Source organism: Hypanus sabinus, chromosome 7 (genome assembly GCF_030144855.1).
Source record: "Hypanus sabinus isolate sHypSab1 chromosome 7, sHypSab1.hap1, whole genome shotgun sequence".
Classification (NCBI taxonomy): Eukaryota; Metazoa; Chordata; class Chondrichthyes; order Myliobatiformes; family Dasyatidae; genus Hypanus; species Hypanus sabinus.
This window is the reverse complement of record NC_082712.1, coordinates 171,268,002-171,280,559: the sequence shown is the minus strand read 5'-3', so window position 1 is coordinate 171,280,559 and position 12,558 is coordinate 171,268,002. Positions and strand designations below refer to the sequence as shown.

The following is a 12,558-nucleotide window of genomic DNA, read 5'->3' as shown; positions in this document are numbered from 1 at the left end:
AAATCCTCCTGAACAGCAGTAGCAAACGCTTCCCCCTAGGACTTTGGTTCCAGTCCAGCCCAGGAGCAGACAGTCCTGTTCATACCGGTCCCAACTCCCGCAGAACTGGTTCCAATCTTCCAGAAATTTGAATCCCTCCCCCTTGCACCATTTTTCAAGCCACGCAATTCATCTGAAATATCCTCCTATTTCTACTCTGACTAGCACGTGGCACTGGTAGTAATCCAGAGATTATTACCTTTGTGGTCCTACTTTTTAGTTTATCTCCTAACTCCCTAAATTCACCTTGTCGGACCTCATCCAGTTTTTTACCTATATCGTTGGTACCTATTACTTCCACCTTCCCATCAAGATTCTACTATTCAGTTATATGATGGATAATTTGCCCTGGCCAATTAACATACTAATCCTCATATCTCCCGGAGCAACACAGCACCTGGAGGAATCTCACATGGTCACAGAAAAAAGGGGCAAACTTCACAACGACAGCACTAGAGATCTGGATTTAAAAAAGGCAACAGCTCTACTCGATCTTCAGCAGTGAATTTGACTTTATTTCAGCAGTGCTCTATTAAGACTCAAACCTGGTGGATAATCAGGTGAGGTTTTGTGCAAAATGTGCAGGAAAAGGTTTGTTGTGGATAAATCATTTTAGGTGTTGGGAAGAAAAGTTACTGAGATATACAAAAAGATATACATGCTTCCTTTTGAACAAACTGAACATGAGAATGACAGTGACATTTCTTATTCTTTAGGATGGTGGTGATCATCTGCACACTGAGGATATCATCCTCGACTGGTGGATGAAATGTCTGCAAACTAATTGCCAAACTCGGCAAACACCACATATCAAATCTTTTATTCTATTGTAACAGGCAGAGTACTCAGCTTTCCAACCCTTTCATCTCAAACAATGTATTCAATCTACACTGAAGTAGCACAAAACATTTTTATAATATTAGCTTATATGAATTCAAGATTTCTTTACTCTACTTTGACCCAGTGAGAGTGAACCCTAAGTTTGCTAAGGTTAATCATTAGTTTTACATACTGATTATGTTTTGCCTATCCAACTGATGCAGATATATATTGTTAATGAATTACAATGTAAATAAATATCTTAAAATTAGGTAAAGTTTAGGATAGTTTGAAATGCTGACTTAACATTGTGGACCAAATGGCCTGTATTGTGAGGCACTGTTCAGTTCTATTATCTGTACTGCACACAATCATGCCTTAAATAAATTACCATTTTACAGAAAAAAAGACTGCTAACTGTACGTAATGAAAATAACTGAAATTGTAAGACAAAAAACAATTGATACTGGTCATCTATATGTTAATGTTTAAACACATGATTGGGTGTAATCCAGCTAATAGTACCGAACGGTGCCTCACAATACAGGCCATTTGGTCCACAACAAACAGGTTTGTTGTCTACAAATAGAACACCAGCATCAATTTGTATGCAAATTGTCAATTTTAATCAATAGGACAGTACTTTTTCCCCTGAAAGGGTTTTTCAAGGTAAGGAATGTTACTGGGGAATAAAATATTTCCCATTTGAGGCACTTAGAAGCATGTCTGAACACTAACAATTTGAGTCTCATGATTCTCAGACTACATCCACACTACATCCGTAACCAAAGCGTTTCCTCTTCGTTTTTACCCTCCGTCCAAACTAAAATGGCCTTTTTGTTCCCCGAAACCTGAGCTTTTCAGAAACGCTCTCCAAAGTGTGTAATTTTAAAAACACTGGATTGGCTGGAGCGGTGTGGACGGGATAACCAGAGAAATCTGAAAATGCTGTCACACGGCAGCGCGCCATTTCATTGTTTTCCTGAACACAACCTAACATTTTCAGAACAGACAGCAACAAGACTGAAGCCAGAAGAGTTAGAAATGTACTCACCAAATACTTTGACCCATAACTTACTGAATAAATAAGTATACTCACTTTACCGTTTTCTGTCCTTGCTCATATGAGGGTGGTTTTACCTATTTATGCAAGTACTTCTCTGACAACAGATGTGTAACAGCCTAATGTAACATTGTATGGAAATACAAGATAACACTGATGCAGACATGTTTTATACACTCAGCAAGGTGCTTTATTAATGCAACAGTCAGTCAGTTTTTCAATGTTCGTCGTCAGCTGGGTCAATATGTCCGTGAACTCCCTGTCGGTTGCCTCCATACGCTCCACTATTTGTTTTCTTTAGTTTTAAATTCTCCTGCGCGAGAGCCAACAGCTGTCCGGCGTTTTAAGATTTTCTAGTCTGTAACTACACAAACACGCACTTTCATGGCGAGATTCGACACCAAACATGTCACTTGTTTTCGGTAGATGTGTCCTGCACATGCGCAGTAGGAGGAGATTCGCCAAAATCTCCATTTCAATGTGGACAGAGATTTTTTTAAAAATGCATAGTGCAAACGCCTATCGTTTTTACGCGAAACTGGCGTTTTCAAAATTATCCGGTCTAGTGTGGATGTAGCCTCAGTATCTGCAGAATCACTTGTGTTAATGTCTAAACACTCGCTGTATTGCATTAGCTTGAAAAGATGCCACTTAACCATTAAATCTGCACCAGCTCTTTGCTCTTAAACCCATTATCCAGTTCCTTATAGCAGAACTTCATTTTACCCTTTTCCTACCCAATTCAATCCTTTTCCAAAAGTGATGACTGATCCCATTCCACCAGCCCATCAGGAAGATAACCTTCCAATCATAGTTGTTCACCATCTGAGAGATATTCCCATCATCACTAGGTCTTTTTTCAATCTCACATCTGTATCCTATGGTTCTCAACCTTTCTGCCATAAATACTATTGACGTTTATTTCTAAAAAATTAATTTTAAATCTTGTGTTCTAAGAATGATCCTAAATTCTTCAGTCTATCCATAAAACTGAAGACTTTCCCACTAAATCCTCTTTTTATCCTCTTATACAGTGCCAAAATTGGCACAATGCACCAGCTGTAACCAAATCATCTTTATGGAGACCATCTCCTAGCTTGTGTATTGTATTCATTTTTAAAGAGAACACAAAGGAAGAAAACACTTCTTGTTCATTCACAAGGAAGGCCTTGAAGATAAGGAAGCTCAGGAACATAGCCAAGTGGGTGGGAGGGGTGGTAGGGGGAGAAGAACTGACTGAAATTGGAGTCATTGATAAATGACAGAAGAAAAAGCCAAAATAGAACCAATATAGTAGGAGTACCCAGAAAAGATATAACACAACCAAATCCACAATGTCATTCCTCTGATTCTACCCTTTCCTAGAACTTCTTTCGTTAATCAGTAACTTTGCATCTTATCTCATAACTCTTCTTCCAAACACCAACCTTTAATTGGCAGTGTCAGTCTTAGGGAAATTTATGCCATGGCTCTATTTACACGAGTACAATTATTGGGCCTGCCAAACTTAGTTTACAACTGACTTACAATCAGAACACAAGTTAGGTTGCTCTGCTAGTAGGGAACGGGTAATATCTAATGACTATGATATTTAAATATAGGAAAATGAGTTTTTAGCTGTTTGAAGTATTGTCTATTTACACATATCTGCTGTTAGTGAACAAAGGAATAGAGTCATTAATAACGCCAGTAAAATAAACTGGTTATCACCTCCATTAAATTACAGATGAAGAATTTAGCATAAGAGCATTAAGCATTTATAGGCAGCGTGGCCAATAATTGCATCTATCCTAAAATGTTTGCTGGCATGGAATTACTAACTGCTAAATGTTTAAAACTGCTTTGGAGCAACACCAGAAAAAATGGAACTTGAATCTACTGTTCTAGGCTAAAATTTGATTTCCTACTACCACCACCCCACCCCACCCTCCCCCCCACCATGAATGTAATTTCAAACAGATTAATTTATCACATGTGTATTAAAATAAACAGTAAGATGTGTCATTTGCATTAATAATCACACACCTCAGGAACTGCTGGGGGTTCACATTCCGGCACCAACGTAGCATGCCCACAATGCTCCGTAGAACAACACAGCATACAGAAAAACGGAATATACCAAGCAACAAAGCAACAACAGTGAAATAAGCCCTGCTCCTCCCTCCTTCCCACCCACCTCTCACGCACATACAGTTCGCTAACCCCAGGAAAGCTGTCTTCTTCGGCTTCCAGAGACCTCGACTTCTGATTGGTCTTTGGGCCTCAATCCAGACTTCCATTCGACCTTGGGTTTAGATCTTCAGTATCAACCCAAGATTCACAGATGACGATGAATAAGGAAGCTGGATGAAGGCCAGACCTCCAGGCCTCGAATGCTAGACTCGCCAATGATGGGACCATGAAAACTAAGCCTGAGGCCGCAACATCAACAGAGACAGAAGCTTGGCCCATCTTCAAATAAAGTTTACTTTGTTAACTGCATTTTTCATTGTGATAAAATGTGTGAACAGTCTTGTGAGTTAAATCAGAGTTCACAATGACAAATATTCATAATCTAGTCACGGTCCGTGCATACATTTGTTAAATCAAATATTTTCTCTCTCATATGTAAAATATATTGTGTGTATATAGGCACATACACGTATACACATAGATATCAAATATGTTAATATTAAAAATATGAGGATAATTATCTTGCTTGGTGCACAGTTTTCTTACTGTAATTTTAAAGCTAGCTCTACTTGGTTTATTTTTAAATCAGTTGAAATTTTCATTAAAATAATGGTGCAGGCAATGTTACAAGAGCATATTAGCTTTAATCTACTAATGGTGAACTCTAGGCCTTAAGTGCACACCATTTAGAGTTAATAATCTATCCTAAATATTCCAGTAAAGGGTGTAAATCAGATTTTTTTGAACAAGTGACAGAATCATTAAGTAGCTGTTATGCCTCTTAAAAATATTACTATAATTATAGCAAATTGCCAGCTATTTAGATTTTAGCACTGATAATTTCATATCTCCATATAAATCTCCACAGAACATCAAATTGCACAACAGAATTTATTAATAATAATCTTAATAAATAATTGTGAACACACAACTATAAAATTCAGTCAAAGAATAATTATAATGCATTAATACTGACCATCAATGCAATTACATGCCCTCTGAGCAACACAAAATTCCATTTTTTCTCAATGTTATTAACTGTGATTGGTGTCCTTTAGCATTTAAGCACTTCATCCAAGCTGAAGTTAAAACTGGTGAATCTTTCACTGCAGCTGCACCACAAAGGATGTTATCAAAAAAGAAGAGCAACTCAAATATACGTAGACAAATAATTAGGAATGCTTCCCAAACACAATAAGAAGTGTTGGTATTTATTGGGTAAAGGCCAATGCACTTTTATAGCTGAGCTATAACTATGCAGTAATCTATTATAGAAAACCCTATTTACATTGTATGCTAATCAAAAGGCAAAAAATGAACATCCTAAAATAAGCTGTAATAGAAAAATCAAGAGTTATAGTTAGCTGAGTTGTGCCACATTTAGCTCGCCACCCAGAGTCACCACCTTCAGTACCCAGACTCCATTAGGCCAGATGCAAAGATCTCATTAAGCTGTCTCTCTACACTTGAGAGGCACCCAGTGAGGCCTCAGCAGTTAAGTCTGAATCAATGAATTTCTGAGTCCCATTGGGCACACCACCCCATCCCTAGCTGTAAAATTCTGAAAGCCTTCAACTCTCTGAAAACCTATGGGTTTTAATATTTCTAATCTTAAGAGCTATTTGAACCATTAAAATGTCTGTAAATTTTAGAGAAATGTGAATCAATTTTTAAAAAGGTTATAAAATTAATTTAAAACAATAACTAATTAACCATATCAAGCTATATTACATGAAAACAACAGCAAATCTTATTCAAATGAATAGGGTCGCCAATCCAATGTCAAGTTTGATTGGCTTTGATTAGAAATTAGGATTTCCCACCATAAAGCAGCAACACCCCACTTAGACAAGATTCTGCTATTGGAGTCCTCATGGAATCCAGCTATGGAGTACAGAGACAGATGTGATACCATACATCTATCAGGACTTCTCCAACCTACCATGTTTAATAGATACTGCAGTTTATTTTTCAGGACACTTGGTCACAACAATCTTGATCTGGTTTTTCAGAATCGGATAGTACAAAAAGCTAATTTTGATTGTGCCAGCTACAAATGATGGAGTGAAAGGAAAGCAGAATGTTTTTCTTCAAATATTAATATTACATTAATTTTAGCATTTGGGAAAGTAGTTTAAATATTTAAGTGAGGATTTACTCAGAAAAGTAGTTTTGTATTAAGCACAGGAAATAAGAGTCAAGTAGCCTCTGCTTGTAAATATACATCTAAATATACCATAGAAATGTTTTCAAAGATTAACCTAAAATAATCCAAAAGGATGTCTCCTTTGTTCTAAACTTACTTCCTTAGACTATTTTTGAAAAACTGCCTCTATAAGTTTAGATCTGGATACTCTTTTAATACTTATTGTAAAACATCCCATGTATCAAGCTTTGAATGGCATCAACCTCATTCCATTAGTACTGTATCTTCACAAATAAATGCACTGAAGCAGATAGTTTAGTCCTTCAGGCTAATTTCACACATCCAGTGACATCATAGCTGATCTGTGGCCCAACTCCAAATGCATATCTTTTCCCAAAATCTCTCAGTATATTTGGCTAACAGAAGTCCATGAGCCTCTCAATGAAAATTCAAAATAAATGTAGATTCAATTGTTTTTTGCAGAAAAGATCCAGTTTCTATATTGTTTGTGCAGAGAAGCACTTCAGTGTTTGTTAACTTCACTTTAGAAAAGTATAGTTCATTCAGGGCACAGATGAAGGTCCCCCCAGTCCTAACTGTTACCATTAGGTTAGAGGTACAGTAGACTTAGGTCCTACACCACCCGGTTCAGGAACCCAGCTGATGGTTGAACCCTCCAACCATCAGCTCCTTAACCAGTGTAGATAACTTCACTCAGCTCAACTCTAAATTGATTCCACAACCGACAGACTCACTATCAAAGACTCTACAACTTATATTTTCAGAATCATTTTTTTGTTTGCACAATTTGCCTTCTGTTGCACATTGCTAGTTTGTTAATCTTTGTATATATGTAGTTTTTCATAAATTCTATTCTGTTTCTTTATTTTTCTGCAAATACCTACAAGAAAATGAATCTCAAGATAGTACATGGGAACATATATGCACTTTAATAATAAATTTACTTTGACTTTAACTGCAGTTGAAAACATGTCTATAACAATGCCAGTGTGACATATACTGTGAGGAATTTAAATAAGTATACTATTATAATTCTGCAGATTATTGTTGAACCCCTTTTAGCCCTCACTTTGCGATCTGACAAAATCTGATAATTTATTGTAGCCAGATGCATTGCTCCACTGATGCACTTTGCCAAAATGAAAAGAAGTAAGTCCTCCCCAGTGATTCTTCATTCAATAAGATCAATGTAACTCCCGCATGCTAACTGGTGGGTTGTTTATAGCTAACCCAGTAAAGAAGGACCGAAAAGTCTATTACAAGAAAACAAAGCAATAAAAAGAAGAAAATAAATGGCAGAGAGAATGACAGTTGTGTAAGGTTCTTTTAAAGCTCACCCAAATAAATGAATGGAATTGCAGTTCAATGGTTCAGATATATCACTGTCTTGACTCAAAGAAGAAAAGTTATCTATTACTGCTTCTTAAAGAATGTTATCATTACTGTAAAAATTCCTCAATCATTACATATAGACATAGTAAATCACATCTGAAGATTTTTTCTGTCAACTATTCCACATGAAATCATAACCACATTCTAAAGGAATCCACTTCCTACATTAGTAACATTAAACAGAAGAAATCTCAACTGCATTTAGAAGGCAACAAGAGGAATTATTGATCCATTCTCCTTTAAGAATTCAATGGTGCAGTATTTTCACTTGCCTGTTTTAGGTCATGGATGGCATTCTCCTGAGTTTCATTCACAGCCATGAGCTTTTTGTTCAATCTCATTGCTTCCTCCACTGAAAAAAATGGAAACAACTAAATAAAAGTTACAAACTGTTTTAAAAGCTAGTTTCCATTTTAAACATTATTTTATCTACTGTTAACTGTATACAAGAATTTTAATTACCCACATAAACAAAACATGTGATACACTTTAAAAAAATTTTAAGATAACTAGAACCAATTTCTTTTTTTTTGGGGGGGGGGTGTGTGTCCTTAATTTTGTTCTACAATTATTTAAATTGGAAGATTAAATAGGGCATCCTATTTAGAATCCTTATTTAAATACAGAATGTCATGATCAGACAGTACTATTCAGTACAGTCTATTCAGTATCATCTTGATCTTCTTCAAACTCTTGTTAAGGACTGGATTTCTACAAATAAGCTGTTAAAGCATGGAAATCTCTACCTTTCAAATAAGGAATAAGCACTTTAAGCAGATGATGATACAAAGTAATAAGAGGTACTAGAAGCAGTGGGATTAGTTCTTGAAATAACTGGGAAAATAGCATAAATATAAAAGTTCCAAGTAAAACTCACAAAATGCAGGTGTAATTCAGCATTTCTACTGTATGGAAGGGAATATACACTGTTGACTTTTTGAATCAAGACCTTGGTCCAAAACATCGACTGTCAATCCTGATGAAGGGTGTTGGCCCCAAATGTCGACTATTTATTTCCCTCCTTAGATGCTGCCTGACCTGCTGAGTTCTTTCAGCATTTTGCATGAATTACTCTGGATTTCTAGTATATGCAGAAACTTTTGTGTTTAATACAAAAGTACATTTCTGATAGTTTAGCAATGCTCCAAATGCCCTTGCAACATGACTATTGTCAAATACAATGGAAAAAAATTACAACTCTCAGTTTAAGAACATCTAAATAAATTGATATTCAAGAATACATGACATTAAAAACAAAGCCATTTAAAGAGAACTGCTGAAAGGAAATTCCTTACTTTGTGGGCATATATCCAACGCAAGAACCTTTAAAGAACATAATAAATACAGGAGGTGTTTGGCAGATGGTCCACTGAGACTGTTCTACCATTCATTAAGATCATGACAGATCTTCCACCTCAATAACATCTTCCAGCCCTCTGCTCATGTTCCTTTAATCCCTTAACATCCAGAAATCTATCAAATAAATTTACCTGCAACTTTCACAGTCATTCTAAGTAGAGAATTCTAAAGGTTCACCTCTTTTGAGTGAATAAATTTCTCCTCATTTCAATCCTAGATAGCCATGATAATTCTCATAAACTGCATCCCTGAACCTTAACTCCTTCAATGGAAAAATATCTTTCCCTCATTTAGGCTGTCATCACTCTAAATTCTGAAGAATACAAACCAATTTACTCAGTCAATTCTCATACTGCAAACCTGCCATTCCAGGAATTGGTTCATGAAACCTCTGCTATAGCTCTCTACGGCATGTACGTACTTTATTAGGTAAGGAGACCAAAACTGTACACCGTACTCCAAATGTAGATTCACTAAATCTGATACAGCTGCACGAAGACTTCTTTACTCCTATAATCAAACCACTCATAATGAATGCTAACACATCATTTGCCCTCTGCAATACCTGTTATATCTGTATATTAACCTTCAATAATTTGAGTAACACATATAATGTAATCCTATTTGCAACGATCTTGTGCCACACACCAGCACGTCTGATCACGTGACTGTACTTTACTCCCAGATATAGGCAGAGACTGAACACCAGAACACCAATGGTGAGAACCACAAAGGCACTGTCAACCAAGGCAGAGGAATGTTTACATGACTACTTTGAACTGATTGATCTTCAGATCTGAATAAATATGCCATGGTTGTCATTGACTTCATCAAGACCTGTGTTGATGAGTTCTTGGCTTCAAGAACATACCAAGTTTTCCCAAACCAAAGTGCCTGAACGAACAAGGAGATCCACAGTCTATTGATGGTTATAGCAGTCAAGACTGGTGATTGAGAGTCCTACAAGAAGTCCAGGTACAACTGAAAGCCATTAAGAGAGCAAAAAGGTAATTCTATGTGAAAATAGAAACACAATCAGATGCACAACAGCTGTGGCAGGATTTGTAAGCCATTGCTTCCTATAAGGTGAAAATTAACAGCATAAATAGCAGTGATGCTTTACTCCACAGAGCTCAATGCCTCTTATGCACACTTTGAAGAGAGAATAACATTTCTCTTGTGTGAATACCCAGAGTATCTCGTGACCCCCATGATCTCAGTCTCAGAGGCTGATGACAGAACATCAAGAATGTGAACCTTTACAAAACATCGGGTCCTGACAGTGCTTCTGGCAGTCACCGAAACCCTGTGCTAACCAACTAACTTCAAGAGGTTGATTATGGCTAAAACTGATTCCCGTCTAATTAGGGACTTGGGCCCACTGCAATTCACCTACTGCTGCAACAGATCTACAGAGGAAACAACCTCACTGACTCTCCACTCTGCTTTGGAGCACCTAAACAATGGCAAAACATACATCCAACTGCCATCTATCAATTACAGTTTGTCGTTCAATATTATTATCCCCTCTATATTAACTATCAGGTTTCTTAACCATGGTCTCTGTACACATCTCTGCAACTGGATCCACAACTTCTTTATTGAAAGACCACAGTCAATATGATCAGTGATAACATCTCCTCATTGACAATCAACACAGTTACTGTACACCTTAAGGATGTGTGCTTAGCCCACTCTCTACTCTCTCAATATTCATGGCGGTATGACTAAGGACAGCACAAATGCCACCTCTAAATTCATTGATGACACTACTGTGGTTGATAAAATCTCAGATGGTGATAAAGAGATATACAGGAATAAGACAGATCAGCTGGTTGAGTCATATTGCAATAACACCTCACATTCAACATCAGCAAGATCAAGGAATTGATTATGGACTTCAGGAAGGATTGGTCAGGAGAAAACATGCCAATGCTCATTCACAGGTCAGTGGTGGAAAGGGTGAGCAGCTTTAAGTTTCTGGGCATCAACACCTTAGAGGATCTGTCCTGGGACCAACACACTGATACAGTCATGAAGAAGGCACATCAGCAGCTCCACTTCATTGCAGTTTGAGGAGATTTGGTATGTCCCCAAAAACCCTTTAAATTTCTATAGGTGTATAGTGGCAAGCATTCTGACTGTTACATCACAAACTGGTATGAAGACTCCAATGCAAGGGGCTGCCGAGGGTTATAGATTCAGCTAGCTCCATCACCGGCACAACCCTCCCTGTATTCAAGAACATCTTTAAGAGGGAGCGCCTCAAGAAGCAGCTTCCATCACCATTTGGAACGTTCCATCATATCATTATAGGAGTCTGAAGACCCACACTTGACAACTCAGAATCAGCTTCTACCACCTCCCCCACCGCCATCTGATTTCTGAATGATCCACAAAAACTACCTCAGTAATCCTTTATTTTTGACTATTCGTAATTTATAGAAATTTTATATGTTTGCACTGTACTGGTGCCATAAAATAACAAATTTATGTCATATAAGACAATGATATTAAACCTGATTCTGAAAAGTAAAACTCATTAACAACTTATTGTTTATTTACAACAGTACTGTTAATGAAGTAAAAAGCTCCAATGTGTAACTCAGGATCACCATGAAACAAAATTTAGCAGTGAGTAATGTATTGGCCACTCTTTATTTTAGAGGATTACTGAAAGCGTGATGCACCATCAATAACTCACACTGAGACGTAAGGTGAGATATCGGCTTTTATTGACTGGAAGAAGGAACCAGGAGTGAGTGTCAAATCATACTATGTCCTGGAGACTGAGGCCGAGCGTCAGGCCTCAGATCGCCTTTATACAGGGGCCTGTGGGAGGAGCCACAGGAGCAGTCAGCAGGGGGCGTGTCCAGACAGGCACATAGTTCACCACAAAGCGATCTTGCAGTTTTTAAGTAGAGATTAGCTCACTGCTAATTGTAAGATTCAGCCAAAGTTCTTCCCCTCTAGTCCTGCATTGGTTCTTAATTTTTTTTAAAATGGCTGATTTAATTCACAGATGTGAGCATGTTTTCTGAATGTTTTGAAAATTTATTAATTTTATTGTAGCAGATTAATGGTTTATTTAGATATACCAATATGGCCAGTTTTCCCCATCCCATTTAAGAACCCAGTATTAATTCACTAGAATCACAGATTTTTTGATATGCCTGCACAACTTACATTACAACAAAACTTAACTAATTCTAGTAATATTAATGTTATAAGCAATCAAAAAGCTGAACATCAAAACCCTTATCTACAGAACCTGCTTTTCAAACATTCTGGATACTGTTGGTGACAATATTATCATAACATTGGGGCATACACTTAGTTTTACAAGCATAAAGTTTCTTTGCTATTTATACACGCAGAAACAGGCCCTTTGACACAACTTGTCCATGCCGACCAAGATGCCCTCCTGAGATAACTGCATTTAGCACCTGACCTTCTAAGCCTTCCTTATCTTTTAAACATTATACTCATTCCAACTTTGCCACTTCTGCTGGAAACTCATCCCTTATACCCACCATCATCTGTTTGG

At 37.2% G+C, this 12,558-nt stretch overlaps 1 protein-coding gene across 1 annotated transcript in view; it reads right to left on the bottom strand.

The window, feature by feature from the left end:
- Positions 1-12,558, bottom strand: part of LOC132397397 (coiled-coil domain-containing protein 73-like) — a 139,663-nt gene that overhangs the window by 63,453 nt on the left and 63,652 nt on the right. Inside the window, exon 10 of the mRNA XM_059976118.1 lies at positions 7,925-8,004. Within this exon, the coding sequence (XP_059832101.1) occupies positions 7,925-8,004 (80 nt within the window). The remainder of the gene's footprint in view (positions 1-7,924; positions 8,005-12,558) is intronic.